We start from the raw sequence: 23,744 nt of genomic DNA, 5'->3' as shown, positions 1-23,744 counted from the left end.
AGACACAGAAGAACATGTGTCTCTGTGGAGGCCACTCTGCTGATCAAAACTACAGATGTGGGGCTCAGTCAGGTGAACTGTTTGGTTTGCTAGGATGAAGATCAGAAATTGATTCCCAGAAACCACTGCAAACAAGCACGCAAAACAAAACAAAACAAAACAGAACCAGGTAAAGTGGCTGTGTGCTTGGAATCCTAGTTTTGGGAAGTAGAGACAGGAGGATCCCTGGGGTCATCTAGCCTACCTGGAAAATTCTAGGCCAAGTGCAAGACCTTGTCTCAAAAACAATCAAACAAACAACACAAAACAAAAACCCAAAAAGCCAAGGTGGATAGCGCCTCAAGGGAAACCCCTAAGGCTGCCCTCTGAGCATGCACGTGTGCACCTGCTGCATGCTCGCACAGGCAGGCTTGTTGGCTTACACCTCAGATCTGCTTCACCTCTCCGAGAGACTGGGTTATTACGGTGCTGACGATGAAGGCAGCTCTCACACGCCCACCTGTTTATCAAGTGGTGGGGTGAGTCAGGGCAGCATGATGTCTGATGGGAAAGGGTAAGCCTCACCACCCCCTCCATGTGAGGAAGCTGGTAAATAGAAGAGGCCCAGAGCCCTGGCATGGGATGATGCCATCTGGGGCTTTTATGAGGGGGAAGAAGGATTTTCTGTGTGCAGTGTTCACATCCTGCCGATCTGCCTAAGTCGGTACATCCCCGGCAGGGATGTCTCCAGGGAAGGGAATGAGCAGAAGGGAAGCTGTCCCCTCGCATCTTTTCTGCTCCCATGCTCTACACTGTGGGTGTGGTGGGTGACGCTTCGCTCAGTTTGACTGGGTTTAGAATCTCCAGGGAAGCATACCTCTGGGCTTGTCTATTAGGGAGGTTTAACTGTAGGTAGTATCAGTATTCAGCATTCAGCTATTTCTAGACTGCGGAAGCAATGTGACCAGCTGCCTTAGCTCTGCTGCTATGCCTTCCCTGCTACAGTGGACTATACCCACACTGTGAGCCAAAATAGACCCTTCTTCCCTAGGTTGTTTTGGTCAAGCACTCTGTCACAGCAAAAGAAAAGCATACAAGTGTGTATTATATATTTTGAAAATCATTTTTTTCTGTCCACTGTTATGAGCAGCTAGCATGCCGTGTTTTTAAGTACACGTCACCCACCCTAGTCCTCTCTACATCTCTATGCAGCTTCCACCAAAGCTAGAGACAGAGCCTTGTCATCCTGAGGTGACTGCTGTCTGTAGAGCACAGGCTCCCCCACTCCTCCCTATTTCTACATCTTGGTCTGTCTGTCCATCTTTGCAAGAAGCTATCTACTCACTCCATTCCCCCCTGAAAAGAGGCCCAGTCATTGTTGGGTGAGGGGCCTCACTGACAGGGAAAACTCCCTGCTGGTTCTTAGAGTAGCTGGTATTCACCTTTCCAGTGTAAACCACTGAAAGGGAACGCAGGCAGCTTGCTCAAGGGGCTGGGTACAAGCCATCAAGCTTCTGTGGCTCTGACTCCTTGTAGGCTGTGAAAATGCCGGAAGACCGTAGCCCACTACAATGGAGGGCTTCACGGGAGAGTCTGGAGATGCCAAGCACCTGGAAAGGGCAGGAATAGGCGCTAAGGCAGGGTGAAGGGGGTACCGCGGAGGGGCTGGGCCTGGGACTCTGTGCGCTCCCCACACTGGGTGGCCTTGGCCAGGCCGCTTCCCCTCCAGCCTGGCAGGGAAGGCAGGGACAAAGATCAATTGTCACCATGTGGGTGCTGGCTTCTCAGCAGTTATTTAGGGAAGGCCATGGGGCTTCCTGAGATATTTTTGGTTTGAATATTGGTGTAAACCATTAGTAAATCAAGGGACAAGAGGGACAACGCTGCCTCATGTCTCTATTCCTTTATAACCCAAAAGTGCAGTGTGTCCAGCCTTTTGATGTTGTGATGGCTGGTGTCGAATTATAAAGCTTATGCTCAATAACCACACAATCAAGTCACAAAAGAAAGTCATAAAAGAATTGCATAATGTTTTAAGTAAGTTTATGACTGCGCTTGGCTACATTCAAAGCTATCCGAGGGTATGTGCTGTTTACAGTCTCGCTATATGACCTTCTTGCTGGACAGACTACAACTTGGCTATCTACAAGAGCCAGGCGCTGGTTCCCCACATCACTAGCTCCCAGGCAGCTTCTGGGGCCCAGCATGGTGCAGGAGGACCAGAAGGTCAGAGGCCCAATCCAGGCGTGCTGGGGGAAATGGGACAGATCCAGCACCTCCCAACCATCCCTTGTGTTAAGCACATGTCCCCAAGACACGAGGGGCTCAGAGGGCCTCAGACAGAAGGTGTCAGTGGGCAGCCAGAGGCCAGAGGCGGCAGGCCCTCTGAACTCCTGAAGACTGGGCCTCCGACCAAGAGAGCAACACGGGCGGGCTCCAGTGTGGGTGACTTTCATACAAGGTGGGGATGACCATGGCACCTTAAGAAGGAAGCCAGATGGCTCTCTTGTTAGGTTTCTTCTGAGAAGCAGCTCTCCTCTGCTTCTAAAGGGTTTTGCTGAGGGCTGTTGTCAGCTCTGAGGGTGAACAATGGCTTTGATTTTTTTCCCTGGCTGCCACAAACCCCATGAATAAGGCCAGTGAGTGAACAGAAATGGAACCTGGCAGGCAAGTATCTCCAGACACCAGGGAGCCGAGATCCGGTGACTTCCCAGGGCCTGGCTAGCCATGCTGACGGTGGGAGCTGCAGCCGACAAGTGGGAGGGGAAGGCAGAAGAGATGCCAATGGAGAGAAGAGAGCCCTGTCCTGAGACTGCTAGGTGAGGCTGAGGCAGAGGCCTGGGTTTTAGAAGCTCTGAACTCTGGGCCTGGATTTACCCCTAACTCACCGTGGGACCTGAAGCAACCCCACCTCATATGCCCTCATACAAAGCTGCCCCAGAGGCTGTGCATGTGCCAAGATCCCTGTTGTGTGAAGGGACCAGGCTGGAGCCATGAGACAGCAGCACTAGCCTTGTCATGAGTGGGTGACAGAGAGGGGACAAACTTCACTTTGCTGGCTACACATCTAATAGGCCAGGGGAATAGCGACTGTCTAACTGACATGGGGGTGAAGGGAGGGGAAGTCAAGGCAGGTTTCTGAAGCACAAACTGCCCATCACAGTGATGAGGGCCTGACTGGTGTTCTTAGTTTGGGGGATAATGATGAGGGTCATAAGGGGAGAAGTAGCATAAGGACGGCGCTGGACCAAAATGCCACAAACAGGGAGAGACAAAAACCCTTGTTGCTGAAAAGCCATGCAAAGGAGACGCAGATCATTAGACCATCAGGGGTCACAGCGAGCGCACATGACACTGGAGTTTGGGGATGCAGCTACAGTTTGTCTGCTCAGGGTATCTTCCCTTTAGGAGGGCTCTGCTGTGACCTTTAACTAGTTCATCTGCAGTGTTAGGATTTGAGCCTATGGCCTCGTGCGTGCAAGGCAAGCACTCCACCAATGGGCCATATCCTCAGCCTCCTTCTTAGTTTTTATTTTGAGACAGGGTCTCACTAATTAGTCCAAGACTTGCTAAGGTTGGCCTTGAACTCCTCTGTAGCCCAGGCTGAAGCTGAACTTGCCCTCCCCCTACCTTAACTTTTGGGGCAACAGAATTATAGGCCTTTGCAACTTGGTCTGGCTTCTGTTGCTATTTTTTAACCTTATCAAGATTCCCAGCTCTGGAATCTAAGTGTAACCCCAGTCACCAGCTGTGTGGCCTCAGGTGAGTCCGTGTCTAGTTTAGCACTTATAAATGAGCAGGTCTACAGTCATGCTAACTGAATTCTCAGGACTCCGAAAAATGAAAGCCACCCTAGGGAGTTTTGTGGTAATTACAAGGTAAAAGCAAAAAACCCCAGAACGCCCAACAGCAGTGTGCACTGGACATTAATACAAGATCCCAGGAAAGGGCAGCTCATAGGGAACCCAAGAGCACTTAGCTGTCTCTGGCCACCTGCCTGTCTCTGTAGAAGCGTGACAGCTTCAGTCTAATCAGAGCCCCCTTTCAGCCACCCTCAGACCTGTGCCTTCTGCCTTGGCACCATGAGGGTAACAGGAGCCTTCCTTCCTTAGCAGACAGGGGTTTTCTTTTGGGAAGTCCAGATCACAGGCATCATCAGGTATCCCTTAAGCCAGGGTCAGCCAAGATGCAGTTGGGAAGCCCTTCTTTTGGGGGGGGGGTTGTACCAGGACAATGTAGTATTCTATTCACAGTAATTTAAGAAATCAGAAGAGCCACAGGCCATAAGGACCACATCTAAGTACCACACTTCAGGGGTCTGGGTGTGAGCTAACACACATGCGGTGCTGTTTTTATCCCTGAACCACATAAGACTGGGCATGGTGGTGCATGTCTGTGATCTCAGCATTTGAGAGACGTAGGTTATCTTTCACTATCAAACCAAGCTTGAGGCCAGATCGAGATACATGGGACCCCATCCTAGAGACCAAACAACTGGTCAACAGCAGCAGCAGCAGCAGCAACAACAACAACAAAGAACAAGCCCAGTTACATTTGCTCCCAGGGTAAGTCCTACAACAAGGTGACTTTTGGGCTAACAGACCCTGTTTCTCCAAAGATGCTTTCCATGTGACATTTTCCTACCTGTGACTTCATTTTATTCTCTTTCTCTTTGACCTACATTTGAGTTGCTAGGTCACCTTTCTAGATTACTTCTCCATCACCTGCCTGATCATGGCCCATTCCACCTGGCTCCAGACTATGGGAGGAGTCTGTACCTGCTGCTGCTGTGTCAGGCAAACAGACTGGTTTTGGGACCCTTTACACTCTCTAACACTTGTTTAACATTATTTTTGTCATTTGTAAATGAATCAATATTTTAACAGACCCTCAGTTTTAATTTCTAATATAATGGAGATACTTATTATCACATAAAAACAGTTCCTTGACATCCTCAGTCAATTTTTAGAATTACAGATATTAATAATTTCTCACTAACATATATTTAAAATAAAACAAAGAGGGAAGGGAGTGGTATATGTTTTCATGTACTATAAATGTCTCTAATATATGGGTCAAGAGACGATGTTAGACTCATGTATCTGCTTTTTCATTCAGCCTATTCAATATGTAGTTTTGGTTGAAATACATATATTACTAGTAATATAATACATGTAACATTCTATTAATATATGCCACCATATATTATATATGTGTTCTCATTGTAGTACACACATATGCATGCATATGTGTATATATATATATCTTCTAGCCTCACAGAGGTGGAATAGGGAAACCATCAGATTTTGAAAATGATCCTTGGACCTCACCATCAGCACCAGTGCTCTACCCTGATTCTGTCCCTTTTCTCCCTTGATGATTCCTGTAGGCCCCCTTTTCCTTGTGAGAATTCAAGTCCCTCAGCTGGGACCGCATGGTAAGACACAGACCATGTCTCATGTCTATTTCATAGAATTCTCCACTTTCCTTCACATATGTACAGGCACGTCCTCCATATAAACCTACATAAGCACACACACAAACACATACACATGCACACATTCAGACACTCGGAATCCTGAGGGGTAAGTCACATATGGAATTCTTCCAGGGCAGCCTGAGAAGTAAATCAAGCTGTTGTTATGGGACTTTTTCTTTCACTTTCTCACCAAGAAAGCACAATGTGTGTTGATGTGACTAGTTGAGATACAAACTGAAGGCCTGGAGGAACAGTGCTGAGATCATATGGGGATAGAAATGTTACCCTAGAGTCTCCAGTGTCTACCCTAGAGTCTCCAGTGTCTACCCTAGAGTCTCCAGTGTCTGCCCTAGAGTCTCCAGTGTCTACCCTAGAGTCTCCAGTGTCTGCCCTAGAGTCTCCAGTGTCTGCCCTAGAGTCTCCAGTGTCTGCCCTAGTCTCCAGTGTCTACCCTAGAGTCTCCAGTGTCTGCCCTAGAGTCTCCAGTGTCTACCCTAGAGTCTCCAGTGTCTACCCTAGAATCTCCAGTGTCTACCCTAGAGTCTCCAGTGTCTGCCCTAGAGTCTCCAGTGTCTGCCCTAGAGTCTCCAGTGTCTACCCTAAAGTCTTCACGTCTACCCTAAAGTCTCCAGTGTCTACCCTAGAGTCTCCACGTCTACCCTAAAGTCTCCAGTGTCTGCCCTAAAGTCTCCAGTGTCTGCCCTAAAGTCTCCAGTGTCTACCCTAGAGTCTCCAGTGTCTACCCTAGAGTCTCCAGTGTCTACCCTAGAGTCTCCAGTGTCTATCCTAGAGTCTCCACGTCTACCCTAAAGTCTCCAGTGTCTGCCCTAAAGTCTCCAGTGTCTACCCTAAAGTCTCCAGTGTCTACCCTAAAGTCTCCAGTGTCTGCCCTAGTCTCCAGTGTCTACCCTAAAGTCTCCAGTGTCTGCCCTAGTCTCCAGTGTCTACCCTAGAGTCTCCAGTGTCTACCCTAGAGTCTCCAGTGTCTACCCTAGAGTCTCTAGTGTCTATCCTAGAGTCTCCAGTGTCTACCCTAGAGTCTCCAGTGTCTGCCCTAGAGTCTCCAGTGTCTGCCCTAGAGTCTCCAGTGTCTACCCTAGAGTCTCTAGTGTCTGCCCTAGAGTCTCCAGTGTCTACCCTAGAGTCTCCAGTGTCTACCCTAGAGTCTCCAGTGTCTGCCCTAGAGTCTCCAGTGTCTGCCCTAGAGTCTCCAGTGTCTGCCCTAGAGTCTCCAGTGTCTGCCCTAGAGTCTCCAGTGTCTACCCTAGAGTCTCCAGTGTCTGCCCTAGAGTCTCCAGTGTCTACCCTAGAGTCTCCAGTGTCTGCCCTAGAGTCTCCAGTGTCTGCCCTAGAGTCTCCAGTGTCTGCCCTAGAGTCTCCAGTGTCTACCCTAGAGTCTCCAGTGTCTACCCTAAAGTCTCCAGTGTCTGCCCTAGAGTCTCCAGTGTCTACCCTAGAGTTTCCAGTGTCTGCCCTAGAGTCTCCAGTGTCTACCCTAGAGTCTCCAGTGTCTGCCCTAGAGTCTCCAGTGTCTGCCCTAGAGTCTCCAGTGTCTGCCCTAGAGTCTCCAGTGTCTACCCTAGAGTCTCCAGTGTCTACCCTAAAGTCTCCAGCGTCTGCCCTAGTCTCCAGTGTCTACCCTAGAGTCTCTAGTGTCTACCCTAGAGTCTCCAGTGTCTACCCTAGAGTCTCCAGTGTCTACCCTAGAGTCTCTAGTGTCTATCCTAGAGTCTCCACTGTCTACCCTAGAGTCTCCACTCTCGACTAGAGTCAACTGTCTTTAACCTTGTTTTGTGTCTTCGGATGCATTAGTGGTACTTGCTGATTTATGGTCCTAGTGAGGCATGTTGGTTTATTAACTCCCAAAGCATTACTGCTTGCATGCAAGCTTTGGTGTTCTTGTGTGTTGCTGCTCCGAGAGTGCCTAGCTAGCCTCTAGCTGACACCAACTATGTGTCTGTTGACTGTGTGTTTTGGAATAGGCCAGATTTGCACCGTATCTTCTGTCAATTTCCCCTGACTAGTCATCCTGTGCTATGGATAAAGGGTACCCTAATTGAAGAGGTTGCTTGGGAGGAGGCACACAGATGATATATTCCACCAAGCAAACCACTTGGCTCCATTTACTTCATAATGATACACTGCTGCATTTTAACAATGCATGGGGACAGCTGTATTTATGCCCTCCATCCTGTCTTAGCCCAGTTTCTAATGATGTGATAGAAATAAATTAGGGAGGAAAGGGCTTATTTAGCTTACTAATCCAGGTCACAGTTCACTGAGTGAAGCCAGGGCAGGAACCCAAGGCCTTGAGACAGGAACTAAGGCTGATGTCACAGAGGAATGCTGCTTACTGATGTGCTTCCTATGGCTGGCTTAGCCTGCTTTCTTATAAAACTCAGGACCAATTGCATAGTCATGGTACTGCAGCCTCCATGGGACAGGCCCACCCACATCAATAATTAATCAAGAAAATGATCCCAAAGCCCATAGGGCCAACCTAGTGGAGGCATCTTCTCAACTGAGGTACCCTCTTCCTAAATGACTCTACCCACATGAGAGGCCTGTGGATCTTGGACCCTTGAAGAGTCCTGTACAGCTGTGTTCTCTGTTGGGCCCTTGAAGAGTTCAATGTAACACACTGAGCACAGAGTATCCTGGCTACTGGAACAATTGAGATGTGCACAGTGCACAGTCCCCATGCCTGGCCCTTTAGAAGCATCACCCAGAGTTTCTGGCTCACTCCTAGAGACTTGGATTGAGAAGAGCTGGGGAAAGCTGGAGTGTGGGGACAGGGCCTGAGTTTTCTTTCCCTTCCCATCCTTTCTTTTGGTGAAAAAGGGTCTTGCATATTCTAGGCTGGCCTTGAACTTGCTATATAGCAAAGGATGGCCTTGAATGAGCTATGAAGCCAAGGATGGCCTTGAAATCATGACCTTCCTGTCTCTCCCTTCCAAGTGCTGGGATTGCAACTGTACCGCCATGCCTGTTTGTTTGTTTGCTTGTGGCGATGGACATTGATCTCAGAACTTCTTGCATGCTAGCAAGCACTACTAAATGAGCTTCCAATATCTGATGAAAACTGCTGTTCCTGCAGCCAAGGACGGTAGCACTAACAGGTTCCCTGAATGATGCCTTGTCCCTGGACACCTGGTGGTCACTCAGCCACTGGGCAGATTCTCCCACGGCCCCCTGTTCCTTCTCAGTTTGCTTGAGACCTTGCTCTGAACGCTGCAAAGATGCACACACCCTACAAGCCAAATGTTTTATAGTCCTGACATTTGTCAGGACTGCTTTCTCAGCAGCCAACTCCAACACTTACTGCAGGACAGGCAGAGACATTGGCGTGACTGTGGTGGTTTGAATGTCATTGGCTCCCAGAAGCTCATAGGGAGAGGCGCTATTAGGAGCTGTGGCTTTGCTGGATGGAGTAGGTGTGGCCTTGTTGGAGGAAGTGTGCCACTGTGGGAGTGGGCTCTGAGGTCTCCTATGCTGAAGCTACACCCAGTGTCCCTGGGGATCAAGATGTAGAACTCTCAGCTCATTCTCCAGCACCGTGTCTGCCTGTATCCTGCCCTGTCCTGCCGTGATGATAATGGACTAAACCTCTAAACTGTTAGCCAGTCCCAATTAAATGTTTTCCTTTATAAGAGTTGCAGTGGTCATGGTGTCTCCTCACAGCAATAGAAGCCCCAAGGAAGACACTGTCCTATCACACCCCTAGCCCACTCTTGATTCTCATACTAATTTTGAGTAAGGTTTTAGAGTTGTATATTTGCTATAGGAGTTAAGACTCTTACATAATCTTTAATATTCTTTGATATTCTTAAATGGCAATATAGAGGATGAGAAGCTTTTCCTCTATAAAAATAACCAAGATGAATTTAAAAAAGTTTGGGCACCACATGTGTGGCTGATGCCTAGAGAGGCCAGGAGAAGGCTTCGGATGCCCTGGAGCTGGAGTTACAGATGGTGGTGAGCCATTATGTGGGTGCTGAGAATACAACACAGGTCCTCTGGAAGAACAGCACATGCTCGTAAATGCTGAGCCATCTCTCCAGCTCCCCACACTTATTTATTTCAACTGAGCTTCTTTTAGGACATTTCCTCTCTTCTAAGTACTAAGTACACAACCCTGCTAGCTTCTTAAATCTGGTATGTGCGGATGGAAGACCAGAGATACTTCTTAAAGTTCCTACTCTCCTAGAAGAAATTCAAGGAAAAATTTTTTTTGTTTGTTGTTGGAAACAGTTTCTCTGTGGAGCTGTGTCTATCCCAGAACTCATTTTGTAGACCAGGCTGACCTCAAACTCACAGAAATATGCCTGCCTCTGTTTCCCAAGTTCTGGGATTAAAGGCGTGTGCCACCACTGCTTGGCAGAAAAATGGTTTCATGAGTGACGTACACCCAATTGCTTTCTGTACCTAGTTAGTCAAAAGCTTGTGCTAGCATATTGTTCTTTTTTGTGGCTAAACCAGCAAAGCAAAACAAAGCTGAAAGGAAACCAGAGGAAAGAGTTGGGAGTCTTGTGGCTAACCTGTGTAATCTACCCTGGTCTCTGAAAGAACTGTCCCCTCTCCAAGCTTACCTAAAGGGCAGAGCTCCACCTCATAGATTCATCACAACAGCAGATATTACAGTTGGGTAAAGGGAGGCTAACAGGTGACTTGGGGTGTGGGAGCCCACCCCTAGCTTTATGAGACAGACAGACAGAGAGAGAGAGAGAGAGAGAGAGAGAGAGAGAGAGAGAGAGAGAGAGAGAGAGAGAGAGAGAGAGAGAGAGAGAGAGAAGACAAATCCGAAACTGACTGTTTCCTATTACATGGCTTCTGGAAAACATGCTAAGAACTTGTTGCTGGTACCTTGGTCCTTTCTGGTAATGAGCTATTCATGGAATCACAAATGTGACAGGTGCCATGTGGAGGTGTATGACAAAGTACGGAGAGTCCCAAGAGAACCTAAGGTGGTTAGGGTCAGCGGTGCTTAGGGAGCACACTTGCCTCAACACTTACTTATTTAGTGTATCGCACAGGTGTCTGCATGTGTGGCGTGTACATGTGTGCACATGAAGATAAGAGAACACCTTCAGCTGTGGTTCCTCAAGGGCTATGCACTTTTATTGCCTGCCCAGAAAGACTCTCTCAGCAGGCTGGGACTATTACCTCTGCCCCCCTCTTTTTTTATGTGTAATTTGGGAACTGAACTCACTTTACCAACTGAGCTATTTCCCAAGCTCACATCATCTACTTAAAAAATAATTGTATTTATTTGTGTATGTATACATGCACATGTAGGCCACAGAGCTTGTGTGAAGGTCGGAGGATAATGTCAGTAATTGCTGATCCACCACACACATCTAGTCCCGGGGACTGAACTCAGATCACTAGGCTTGGCAGCAAGTGCCTTCACCCACTGAGCATCTTGTCAGCCCATTCCCACCGTCTCCTTTTGCAATGGAGGAGATCTAGGCTCTGAGACGTCAGAGCCCATGCCAGTACTGCAACCGCTTAGGTCTTCAGGTGCAGGTGTGGCTCTCCTGTGCTAGCTAAAGCTTTCATACACAGATGTTATAGCCACTGTCAGTCCAAACAACAAAAGAAAAGAGGTTCTCCAGAGAATGACACATTTATAGGTACTAGCAAAACTTTACAACAAGAAAACATGGGCTATATTAAATTATATACATGTGCAACCAGCCAGAGGGAGATTTTTTTTAAAAGGCAAAGTGGACACCATAAGCAATTTTTCACCAAGAAATGCAAGCTGAGCCAGGCAGTTGCTGGGCAGATGTCTTTGCAGAAGCATGCCCTGTGCAAGGCTATGGCTGTGGCTGGGCCTTTTGTGGTCACTCTTAGAATCATAAACATGTGACACAGATATCCTTCAGACGTGTTCTTAGATGGAGACTGGATGCCTATCTGGGACCAGAAAAGTCACTTTGACCTTCATTTCTGGGATATCTGTTTACAGCAGTATTAGGTGGGCAGTATCTCTACAGCACAAAGCAACAGAGCTGTACTGTGGGTGAACCTGGAACCAATTCTGCTGAGTGGGGCCCAAGATCAAGGAAGGTCAAGCGGCCACCAGGCCTCCGAACATGGATTTTTCCAGATAGTCCATGGTAGTGCACTGCCCTTAGGATAATGCTCCGTCTCCAGCCTCTCTGGGAATTCTTAGTTTGGAGTCAGACACATGACCACTGTTTTAGTTGCTGGAATGACTCCCCAGGAACTGGGAAAGAAATTCTTCCTCCCTTAACTCCCTTCTGTTTTTGGAGAGAGAGAGAGAGAGAGAGAGAGAGAGAGAGAGAGAGAGAGAGAGAGAGAGAGAGAGAGAGAGAGAACGCATGCGTCTCAAGTAGCTCAGGCTGCCATTTATGTACACAAAGATGACCTTGAACTGATCCTTTGCTCTACCTCCCAGTGTTGGGATGACAACCATGAACCACCACACCTGGTTTTTATGCAGTGCTAGGGAATTACACCCAGAACATTGTGTAGACTGGGCAATCACTCTATCAACTAAGTTGGTTCTTAATACTGCTAAGTCCTTGGACCCTCTGAACTATAATGAGTCACACATAAACCCTAGCATACACATTCTGTGCTCGTTCTGTTTCCAACCCCAAAGCTTGGCTTCCGGCATGCGTGTGCCAAGGGGTCGTCAAACACGCTCATGGGTCCTTTTCTACCAGCAGAGTGACTCTCACTGTGCCAGCTGCTAGTGGGAGCTGAACCCACTTTGCAAGTCTCAGCAACCACACCTGAAACCTCAGAGGGAGCCTTGCTTGTTACTCTCCTCATCACCATGACAGCATCTCCGGTGGAAGCAATGTTAGAAGGAGAGGCTTATTTCTGGCTCAGGGGCTATCAGCCCATCATGGCAGGAAGGCGTCATGCCTAGGGACACTGTCCATGGTGGTGAGCTTGTGGCAAGGCTTCTTCATATTTTCAGTCAGTTCTGAGGCACAACACTTAGGCCAGAAAGAAGGGCAGGGATACAGACCTGAAGGCCGGCCTCGAGGTGTTCATGTCAACCAGCCAGGCTCTGTGTCCTAAAGGTTCCATAATCTTCCCAACCTACACGTCCAGCTACGGACCTACTGTTCAAACCACAGGAGCCATTCAAGCAGACCCTTGCCAGGAGAGGAGGGCAGGAGTCCACAGAAAATCAGAATGGCATCTGTCTGGGACCTGCCACCAGAAGTTTCTAGAGCATGCCTTTTAAACTCGGAAATGATACCTTGGGCTTCTTCTGCACTTCCGGCCATTCAAACCCAGTATCCCTGCGTCTCTCTTGAAAGGCTTAGCTTTATTCTATATGAGTGTCTTACCTGCACGTGTGTCTGGTACCATGAGTGCGGTGTCAGTGGAGACCAGAAGAGAATGTCCAATGCACTGGATCTGGAGTTACGGACACTTGTGAGCTGTCATGTGGGTGCTGGGAACCAAATTTGGGGCCTTTGCAAGAGCAGTAACTGCTCTTAACTGCTGAGCCAGCTCTCCAGTTCCCTGAACTATCTCTTGATGGTTCCATTTTGTACCTCTTCCTGGCAGATAGCTTTATTCTACGGGCATGGCTTAGGATCCTCTAGGTTCTGGGCTCAGAGCAGGTGAGAGGGTAGTAGATGGTCCCAGGTGGGCTTTGAGCTACTGTTCTTCCTGAGGTATGCCTTACTTTTCCAGATGTGCAGCTATCTGGGGAAACCAAAACACATTCCATGTGGGGACATGGGATCTAGACCACAGTGCTTAAAGCCTTTCTGGGTTTAAGGACCATGTTCAGAGAGCAGGAGAAAGCTAGGATGGCACTAGGGAGGTTGTGTTTAATATCCTCTTGCCTAGCTCCCCTGTGGTGTGCTCTCCCTGGGCAATGGCTGGTGGCCAGTATGGGTATTCCCTTCCAGGAGGCTGGCCACAGCCAGCTGCCATGGGACTCTGACCAGGGCTCTCCTGGGGCTCTGTTGACTTGACACATCATCCGACACAGCCTGCCAGGCTCTTGGGCCGTGAGGTGCCAGTGTGACGGCTGGGGAGGCCGGGAATGTGTCCAGGAAACTTCTGCCCAGAGCCATTCTCAGCACTCAGCTACTCCCCTTCTTCCCGGACTAAAAAGGGATTGTGAGTGCCAGCCAGTGGCCTAGTGATCAGTGGGGGAGAATCTCCCCGGAGAGGCAGGGGAGGAAGGACCACTCCTATGGGAAGGAATGAAGGATCTCCTGGTGGGACACAGCTACTGCCTTTTCAAGATGGCCCAGATCTCAACCCAACAATGACTGCTGACTCTCAATGCAGCAGCAATGTGGGAGTTCAGAACTGTAAGAGAAGGTGACAGCAGCCAACCGGACCTTCTTCTAGTGTTTTAAAAAGACAGGTAGCATGTAAACTGGAAGAAACCCAGACAGGAGTCCTCTTTCCAGGGATCCCTGGGTTCCTGATGCCTCCAGTGCCTGATGCTCAGCAACCACCCCTGTTAGGTCATGTTCCACAGGGAAAGAGGACTTGGTCCTCGATGTGCAGGCCTCCACAGTGGCAAAGTCCCCTGTCCCCTCCCATACACTGAGCCAGTTCACTGATGACCCAGCTCTCCTTCCTATACACCGCCACACCTGGCTCAGACCTTGCCGTCTGATGGAAGCTGGCCCTGATGAGGTCACTGAGCACAAAAAGGAAGGGCCACACACAAGCCGGGGGACTAGGGTGGGTCTTTTTGTACATGTGGCCTCCACACCACTTTTCTTTCTGGATTTCTAGAACCAGAGCACTGTGCTTGGAGAATTAGACTTCCTAATGATCTTGATACAGTCCTTCCTTCCTGCTTCTATCACGGCTCTGTATGACTCCTCAAAAGCCTCCTCTCTTTCGAGGGCATCTCTCTTCTGTCTACACTGCACTTCCCAGCATCATAAAACCATAGTGTGCTGTGGCCCTACTATTTCTGTGCTGGGGTGAGGTACAGGCCCCAGAGTGTTCTAGGCAAGTGCCACACCCCTGAGCTGCGCCCTTAGCCCTTCCTTTTATTGAGACAGGGTCTCACTATGCAGCCCAGCCTTCAGGGTGCCAGCATTGCAGCTGATTGTTTATTCGCATGTCCTGTTCCCTCCACTGAGCACGAACGGTGTGAGTCTCATTCATCACCATACCTCCCGCATAGCACACTCCTGCACACAGTTCCTACTCAAGAAATACTGGCAGTTCTTATACGGGTCACTTTGTTTAACAAGGTTACCAAGAGGCACAGCTCACGAAAGAACAAATCGATTAAACTATATGTTATCCGAATTGAAGACAGAAACACAAAAGCAACTGAAAAACACAAATAGCATGGAGAGGACATTTGCGAATTACATGTGTGATACTCGAGCTCTTCAGAGGCTGGGCTCCCTCATCTGTGAGGTCTCCGAGTGTTCCCCATCATCTAGTGACTTTGCTAGAGTGGTCCCACGGCTGAGGACAAGTCAGGAAGAGCTACTCCACAGCATCCTCCTTGCTGGGGCAGCTTGGCACATGGGGGCTGCAGCAGGGGGTGGGGAGGGAACCTGCTGCTGGGAGGCCTAGCTGCCAGGGGTAAGCTATCGTGCCTGTGGTATTTGCCATAGCAATCCGAATAGTCTAACAGAGAGAATAAGCTAATTTGCTGTAGGAAATTAAAAGTTTTAAGTTTCCAATTGTGTTATAGGCAGCTCAGCAGTTAACACACACTGCTTTCACAGAGAACCCAAGTTCTGTTTCCAGAGCCCATGTCAGGTGGCTCACAATCGCCTGTAACTCCAACTCCAGGGAATCCAACACTCTCGGCCTCTCATGTGTTTTTGTGTTTAAATTCCAGTAAATATAGTTTGTCCACTTGTTCTTTCATGAGCCACGCAACCTTGTTAAACAAAGGTGTCCCACAGATCAGATTCATGTATGTACACACACACACACAGACACACACACTCTTACATTTAAACATTTAAAACATTCACACAATGTATACTTTACTTTTTTAAACTATACATACATGCATATACACACATGATTTAAAAATAAGGTAGATCTAAAACATTCATACAATGTACAATTTACCATTTCAAAGTGTGTAGCACAGTGGTGTATCACATTCACACTGTGCGGTCGTCCATCCCTTAAGCCCCTCATCTTCCCAAGCACAAACCCTACACTTATCTGTTCTTTCATGACCGGCGTATTTTGCTTAGCATGTCAAGGTTTGCTTGTGCTGTCTTGCCATGTGTCAAAATCCCCACTCTGCTTCAGGGTGAGTAACGGGCAGCTCCACAGAGAACTTCTTAAAACTCCCTTCAGACCCTGCCCTCCCAGCCGCACCAGGGCTGTATCTCTCATTTCCATGGCCTTAAATCAAAGGCCTGCCACAGGAGTAAGTTCCGGAATGTTTGTCTTTGCCTGTGTGAATGCTGGTCCTATCCTCCAGGGGTCTGAGTGTGTGTAGGTGCCCCACCCTGGTCACAGAACAGGGTATGGTCAGCAGGCCGAGGGCAACATCAGACTTTCTCGTCCTTCCACAGCCAAGTTTCCGAGGTGCTATTTGAGACGCCTTGCCAAGGGTAATGTGACATTTACATGACACCATGTGGGGCTGCCACGGTGACATAACAGGAGGAGGGGGTGTCTGTGGGCATGGAGCCCACGGCTCGGCACAGTCTGGTGACTCCATGTTGTGTAAATTAAAGCACTAGTCACCTGTTCCTCCAAGTCCCAGCTGAAACCTCTGATATGACAACAAAATCACAATGTCTATCACCTCTACCCGGGGACTCTTCTGCTGTCCTTCCTAATTCTTTCCTAAGCAGAGCCCATTTGAAGCAGAATTGTGAGTTTCCTTGTTGAGCACTGTGCCTGGAGCTCGAATGCATTGGCAGAAGGCACAGTTCTTTGCCCTCAAGGGCTTCAGCAGCCAGTTCATACTCTCTCGGCGGCGGCGGCTAGGACTGACCATCAATGAGATGGACTAGTCAAACCCGACCTCTGCACCGGGTACCTCCACTAGAAGGCAAGCAGCTCCCCCCCGACACAAAGTATGCATTCTTAGATGAGGAGGAGGCCATCTCGGCATATCTTAGAACTAGGCCCTCTTGGAGGTTTTCATTCCCTGAAGATGAGTGGAAGCCATGGGTATTGCTTCTAGAGGATGGCCGGCCTCCTCAGAATGACTGTCCCAGACAAAACAGTCTGAAGTTGACAGAGGCAGGAGACAGGCCACTCTGTCTATATGATATGCGCTCTTTATGGCTTGATGCCCACAAGGCCTGGGTTTCCTACGTGAGTTGGCCAGCATGTCCATGATGGTCCTGGAGCTGGTGTCCCGTAAGAGCCTCCTCTCCCACCCTGTCACAGCTGCCCAGAGCTTGCAGCCTCTGTCCTAGTTCACCCGATTCCTTTTCCTCATTCCTTTGAGCATGTAGACTGTGACAGACCAGAAGCAGCTGCAGCTGACTGTGCTTTAGGGGATCGTCAACCCTGTGCCCAGCTCATGATCACCGTGCAGTGCCTGCAGTGCAGCTCCGACAGACAGCCTTCCACACAGCCGAGGAGGTGCAGGCTCCCCAGTCAGGCCCAGGGATACAGCACCATGTGGCTATGGTACAGTGGCTGTTCTGGTGGCCTGGAGCAGGGGAAGGGAAGGGCTCCTGAGAAGCAAGTCCAGGCCTTCTCTGCAGACCCAGACGGCAGCAGTCACTCCTGAACACCTGCAGTCCTTTGACTCAAGATCCCTTTCCCTGGCCTGTGTGTCCCCCAGCTAAGAAGAGACTGTCCTCCATAACCATGAAAAGTGTTAAGTCAGCCCTCAGCTCAGCTCTCCTCTTATCAGGCCAGACTTCCAGAAACAGTGCCATGCATTTCAAAGCGGAGCAAGGCTGGAGAGGAAACAAGAGGTGGGATATCAGGACTGGGCTCTGACGGGGTCATCAGGTGCTCAGCATGGCTTACGTGGGCAGTTAGGACAGATCTTCAAAGCACAGGGGAAGAGGTCTCTTGCCCGCAACCCAGAGATTACCACCTGCAGATTCAGTTTCTCTTTCCTTGCTCAGTGGCCCCAACTTTCTCACGGAGGAGACGGAGAAATGGAACTAGGGAGAGGCAGGTGACCCCAGCCTCTGGCAGATTGAGAGGTAGGTCAGGCAGGATGGGATGGGGTCTAAGTGGGAGCTCCCCTGCGGAAGGGTACAGAATCAAGCCCAGCCAAATGGGCAACACCCTGGAGGACCTGTGAGTGAGACATGCCAGGGTGGGGAGGGGGCCATAATAGTGAGACTAAAGAATACACATCAGCCTGTGGGGCCTTGACTAGTAGGGGAGGGAGGGGATGGGAGCCAGTGCGCACTTGGCAACATGCAGCTGGGCACTGTCCATCTGGAGGGAGTGCAAGAGACCAAGGTGCCCTGGGAAGAGCTAGCTGCAGTCACCTGAGGGAGAGCGTAAGAGGCCGAGCTGAGGCAGCACGGAGGAAGGATGGACAACTGGGTAGATAATGATGCTATCATTTATGGGTTCTCCCCACGACAGTGTGGTGTCTGTCTGCTATGGACAGTGAGCTAGGGAATAACCCAAGTGAGGGTGGGGATAGAAGGGGACAGGAGGTGTTGGGAGCAGCCTCTCGATGGAGGGACCATCAGAGCCAGGACATGCCAGACAGATGGAAGATGACCTTCACCCAGATTCCTTGCATCACAGAGCCAGTGGTTCAAGGTCACCAGATGAAGAAGAATGAGGAAACAGTCAAGGCAAACAGCCTTGAGATGTGGGTTTGGAACCTCTTGCTATGGGCGAGAGCAGAGGAACAAAGCCAGGGATCAGAGAGTGTCCCTAGGGAAACCTGAAATCAGATTCCTGGAGCTGTAATACAGATGACAGCTTAAGAACTCAGCAGTCACCTTAAGTGTGAGTTGAGGAAATACCTTGCTGGTTGGCAGAGCTTTTCAGCAACTTTGGGGGAGTGACCCTAGGTACCCCCTGAGGACTGAGGCCACCTCTTCTTCTCTGGCCTGTAGTCTCCCTGTGGCCTGGGTGTAACCTGGAGAAGCTGCCCTGTACGTGAGAGAGGTTACAAAAACTGTAGGGCAAGTCATGCAGAGGATAGGGCTACTGAGACTATTTCTGGGCAAGGGTCTAACACAGCATCACAGAGTTCCCCCAACAAGGGATACCTTCTTCCATAGGTGAGGCTTCTGCAGGATGAGACCTCAAGGAAACGCCAACCGGGGACATGAGGCCTTCATGGCCATGTTCTGGTCTCAGCCCCTGCTGGAAAAGACAATCAAGGTCTCTGAAGGGTTCAGGGCAGAGTTGGTGAGATGGAAAACTCCCTCTGACTGCCTGTAGCCTCCTAGAGCAGGTGTAGGGCCGGCGTCCTCCCTGCTGGGTGTGTTCAGCTTTGATTAAGAAATGGTAGAGTCCTTTTGCTTTGGGATTCCTTAATTAACCAACAGGAGGACAGTATCAGCGGGCACCAAAAGTACAGTTAGGTATCTGGAGCAGGGTGCTCCACAGTTCCTATGCTTAGGATAATGGCTGCCTTATGGGAAATGTCATTCTGTAAATACGTTTCTTTTATTGGTTAATATTGGCCAATAGGGAAGCAAGATAGGTGGGACTAGGAGAGGTGGAGGATTCTGGGAAACATAGGCAGAGTCAGTCACCATGTAGGATTCGAGAGGAGTAACAGGTCTGGACCCTTTCTCTGGTAAGAGAAGACCACATGGAAATACTTAGATTACTAGAAATGGGTTAATTTAGATAGAGCTAGCCAATAAGAAGCCATAGTCACCGGCCAACAGTTTCATAATTAATATAGTGTCTGTGTGTTCATTTGGGGCAGGGGAGGGCAGCTGGACCAGCTGGGCCAAGAAAACTCAGACGCCAAGGATGTATGGATTGTTAGGACAATCCTAACCCTAACCCTAAGAAGTCTCTGAATAAGTCACTGCAACTGGCACTTTCTTCCCCTGCACAGACAGGGTGGGGCAGCTCTTAGTAGGTCCTGCTCCAGTCCTTGGTGGTATAAGTTGAATAAACTGGAAAGCGCTGTGTTAATGAGCTGAGTTCTACCCTGGGTGCTAGAATAATGAGTGAAACAGAAAGGTCATTCCTGATGGACTTAGAGTATTGGTGTTTGCTCCCAGGAGACTCTGAGGACCAGCAAGCCTGGTTCTTGCTGTCAGTGCCCAGGTTGGCTCAGGCCTACGGTGTCCCAGGATATCTTTTCACAAGTGTCCCTGGTGACTACTCATGCACTGCACTGCAGCAGAGGGACAAGTTTTAGTCTGGGCCAGCAGTTAGTAAGGATCAGATTTCTGAAGCCTGTCCCATAGGTCCAGACCCAGCAGCTGGTGGACATCCTAGAATTGGCCTTTTCTACTTAGTTGGGTTTTTGTTTTTCATGATTTCTCTATGTGTAGTCCTAGCTGTCCTGGAACTTGCTCTATAAACGAGGCTGACCTCCAACTCACAGAGATTTGCCTGCTGTGGGGACACCAGACCTTGAGCAGAGACCCACTTCCCCAGGCAGTTGTAAGACAATGTTTACTAAAAACATGTTTACTAAAAACAATACAATGCCCGGGGCAATAAGTTCCTGAAAAGGGCTGGCCCACGGGAACCACCCTGTCCTCAACCTTTTCCAAAGACTAACCGCCTCCTCACACCCACCCATATCCCTCTGGTGTCAGGGTATATAATAACTAGCCAGAGTAGGAATAAAAGAGAGCCTTCTTGAGGAGTCTTCTGGTCTGTGTTGACAATCCCCGACACCCTCCGCACATTCTCGGACACAGGCTGCGCAGCGGACGTGGCAATTGGAGGTCCCACCAAGATGTGAAAGCGAGGTAAGTGGACAGGGTCGTCCCTTTTGCCAGCCAGGGACAGATGGGGGAAAATAGGAAAAGAAACGATGGGAAATAGTCCCTGGAAGTTTAAATTACAGTATCACGTAAAAAAGTTACTTGAAGAACAGGGGACTACAACCATGGGAGGCTTTCTAAAATGGATTGAACGTGGGAGTCCATGGTTCATTATTGGGGGGGGGCTTAAATGTCCCAGATTGGGAGGAAGTTTGCTATGATCTTCAGAGAGCTGAGCGTTGGCGGCACACGCCTTTAATCCCAGCAAGCCTTTATGAGGGAACATCCTGGGTTGGAGGATGGATTGAAAATGGGTGAATAGCCGGGCGTTGGCAGCACACACTTTTAATCCCAGCATGTTTATGAGGGAACATCCTGGGTGAATAGCCAGGCGTTGGCAGCACATGCGTTTAATCCCAGTACTCGGGAGACATAGGCAGGCAGATCTCTTGAGTTCAAGGCCATCCTGGTCTACAGAGCAAGTTCCAGGACAGCCTCCAAATAATACAGAGAAACCCTATCTCGAAAAAAAAAATGGGTGAATCAAAAAAAAATGGTAACAGTAAATGAGGTACTGGTATTAAGTAAAAAACAGAAAAAGACAAAGGTATATGGAATGGAAAATTTTGTTTGCATTTAAGGTCAATTTTGTGAGTCATTTCTAAAAACTTCTGGCCAAAAGCCTGGCCTCTCCACCTTGCATCTACAGAGTTACAAGGAGTAGGTACAGCTGTACCCCATGACTGTAGCTCAAATGGAGGAATGATGAGGGGCATATAGGACTTTTTAACCTTTTTAGTTCAAGAATTGGCTGGAGTTGTTCTGTTACAGAGATTTCAATTAAGGGCCGGGCGGTGGTGGTGCACGCCTTTAATCCCAGCACTCGGGAGGCAGAGGCAGGTGGATCTCTGTGAGTTCGAGGCTGGGCTGGACCGATAGCCTCCAAAACAATACAGAGAAACCCTGTCTCATAAAAACCAAAAAAAAAAAAAAAAAGAGAGATTTCAATTAAGGAAGTTTCATTTCAACAGACTAATCATGACCTAGGGAAAAAGGATGACCGAAAGATGCATGTATGTTCTGAGTGTATGGTGTGGCCACACCGGTATATATGAAATGTGATTGTGAATGCGTGAGTGTGAACTGCTTATATGATTAAAAGGATACTTAAATCCCTTCAAAAATAGTTAAAAAGCTACCTAAATTGCTTTAGATATAGCCAAAAGGAACATCCAGCCAGTCTGTTAATGTTTTAACAGAAAAGTTAAGATGAAAATGAGGCCTTGTCAGCTAGTGAGAGCTCTACAGGTTAGATTGGGAAAGACTGCTCACAGACTTCAAATAATTTTCAAAAGTTATTTGGGACACAGTATAGTTTACAATCTTTGAGTGATTTTCAGAATTTTTTTTGGAAAATATTTAATGGATATGTCCTTTTTAAAGAGCATCTACTAATAATCTAGATAGTGATCCCAATCCACCTAGATAGTCAACTAAGGAGGGTAGACAAATCCTTCTACTGTTATGGTCGAGCTTCAACAGTTCAAACAAAATTTAGAAAATAAAAAAGGGGGAGTAATGTCCCCAGTCCCCACATGACTCATCAAATAATACACTCCTCATTTAAAAATTTTATAATGTGAATGCCAGTGAGCTTCAGACAGATTCTGGCATGATGGAACTTGAGCAACCATTGCTCAGGTCAAATGGAGACATCCATGCACTAGACAGTGGAGAAGACCCTAATTTGGGGTCGAGGGCATATTTGTGTTTTCTTGCAGGAAAAGAATAAAGCTTCGGCAGCTGTCAGACCATTTGGTGAGATGCATGGAGCAGAGAAAAACTGGACCTGAGACCATAGGAGCCTACCTAAGCCAGTTTGATTGAGATCTCCTAAATCAGTGTTCCTGACCCTTGATGTCATCGAATCTACAGCCCGAGAAAGAAGGAAAACAGTCAGTTCGAGATTTCCAGTTTCTCAACAGGCCTGCTGCATCAACCTCCCGGACCCGTGAGTTTTCATCCCGAAGCCAACAGAGAACTGGAAAGACTAACTGCCTGCCCTTGACACACCTTGAAACAACAGAATTCATTTTGCCAGTTTTTCCCTTTGGGGGAAAAAGGACCCATTTAAAACATTTGGACACTGGTATGGACTGTGATGAGTGGCAAAAGCCTCTTTTCAGTATTTGAACAGGACATGGTCACTTGAAATATCAGACTTGGAGGTTCCTGTTTCTGGAATCATGCCTATGCCAGTGTATTTTTCTGGAGAAATGCAACTTGTCCTAATGCAACAAAAAGGAGACTTTGGCTCAAGTCGCATATTCAGCTGAGGCTACTGACGTTAAATCAACAAACTGCATCACCACAGGAACAAATTGGTGCTGTGTGGATAGTGCAACAAGCCTCTTGTTCAGATTTTTTATAATGCTACATGTGTAACATCAATGATTATACCTAATGTATCTGTGCAAGTGCACTTTCTAAATGCTTTCCTGAGTAGACCTTGGAACGATTGTAAACTTTATCACTGTGTTGACCATCAAATTGTAACTGTAAATCACATGCGGGTTACCCTTGTAATAGAGGAAGGCTGGTAGAATGTTATGGCCCAGATCTGGTGATGGGTACGGTGATGGAGAGGTGCTATGTCAATGGGGCTCCTGGAAATGGTGTCAGTGGTGGTAGGCATTCTGGCTTTATGCCGAGCTCAAACGTGCCTTGTTCCAGAGGCAAGAGATCTGTAACCAAGTATTGCTTAGCTTAGCCCATGGCAATCCCGATAGCCATGAAGGTTGGTTACAGATGATTTAAGGATGAGGTTCTTCTGTTGACGGGCAACCTGTGGGGAAGACCCCTCTGACCTAAGACAGGGGTTCAAGGTCCCCTGAAGACGGGCAAGGGAGGGTGACCCTACTTGACCTAAGCCAGGAGCGCCTCATTAGAAAATAAAAAAGGGGGAATTGTGGGGACACCAGACCTTGAGCAGAGACCCACTTCCCCATTAGCCTGGGACCAGGCAGTTGTAAGACAATGTTTACTAAAAACATGTTTACTAAAAACAATACAATGCCCGGGGCAATAAGTTCCTGACAAGGGCTGGCCCACGGGAACCACCCTGTCCTCAACCTTTTCCAAAGACTAACCGCCTCCTCACACCCACCCATATCCCTCTGGTGTCAGGGTATATAATAACTAGCCAGAGTAGGAATAAAAGAGAGCCTTCTTGAGGAGTCTTCTGGTCTGTGTTGACAATCCCCGACACCCTCCGCACATTCTCGGACACAGGCTGCGCAGCGGACGTGGCAGCCTGCCTCTGCCTTCTGAGTTGCTGGGATTAAAGGTGTGTGCCACCAACACACAGCAAAATTAAGATTCCTTTTTTTTCTTTTGTTTTTTTTTTCTAGACAGGATTTCTCTGTGTA

The 23,744-nt window shown here is 48.5% G+C and overlaps 1 protein-coding gene across 4 annotated transcripts in view; it reads right to left on the bottom strand.

Annotated features, from left to right (window-relative positions):
• Positions 1 to 23,744, bottom strand: part of Prkag2 (protein kinase AMP-activated non-catalytic subunit gamma 2) — a 249,890-nt gene that overhangs the window by 96,344 nt on the left and 129,802 nt on the right. The window contains exon 1 of one of the 4 annotated variants that reach the window (XM_040737113.1): positions 18,625 to 18,649. The exons of the other annotated variants lie outside the window; for them this stretch is intronic. Coding sequence (XP_040593047.1) covers positions 18,625 to 18,634 — 10 coding nt within the window. The 5' untranslated portion in view covers positions 18,635 to 18,649. Of the gene's footprint in view, positions 1 to 18,624; positions 18,650 to 23,744 lie in introns of those variants that run through there. 4 annotated transcript variants of the gene reach the window in all.

This window comes from Mesocricetus auratus, unplaced genomic scaffold, assembly GCF_017639785.1.
Source record: "Mesocricetus auratus isolate SY011 unplaced genomic scaffold, BCM_Maur_2.0 Super-Scaffold_100676, whole genome shotgun sequence".
NCBI lineage: Eukaryota > Metazoa > Chordata > Mammalia > Rodentia > Cricetidae > Mesocricetus > Mesocricetus auratus.
Note: the sequence above shows the minus strand (reverse complement) of the source record. Positions and strands in the feature narration are given on the sequence as shown.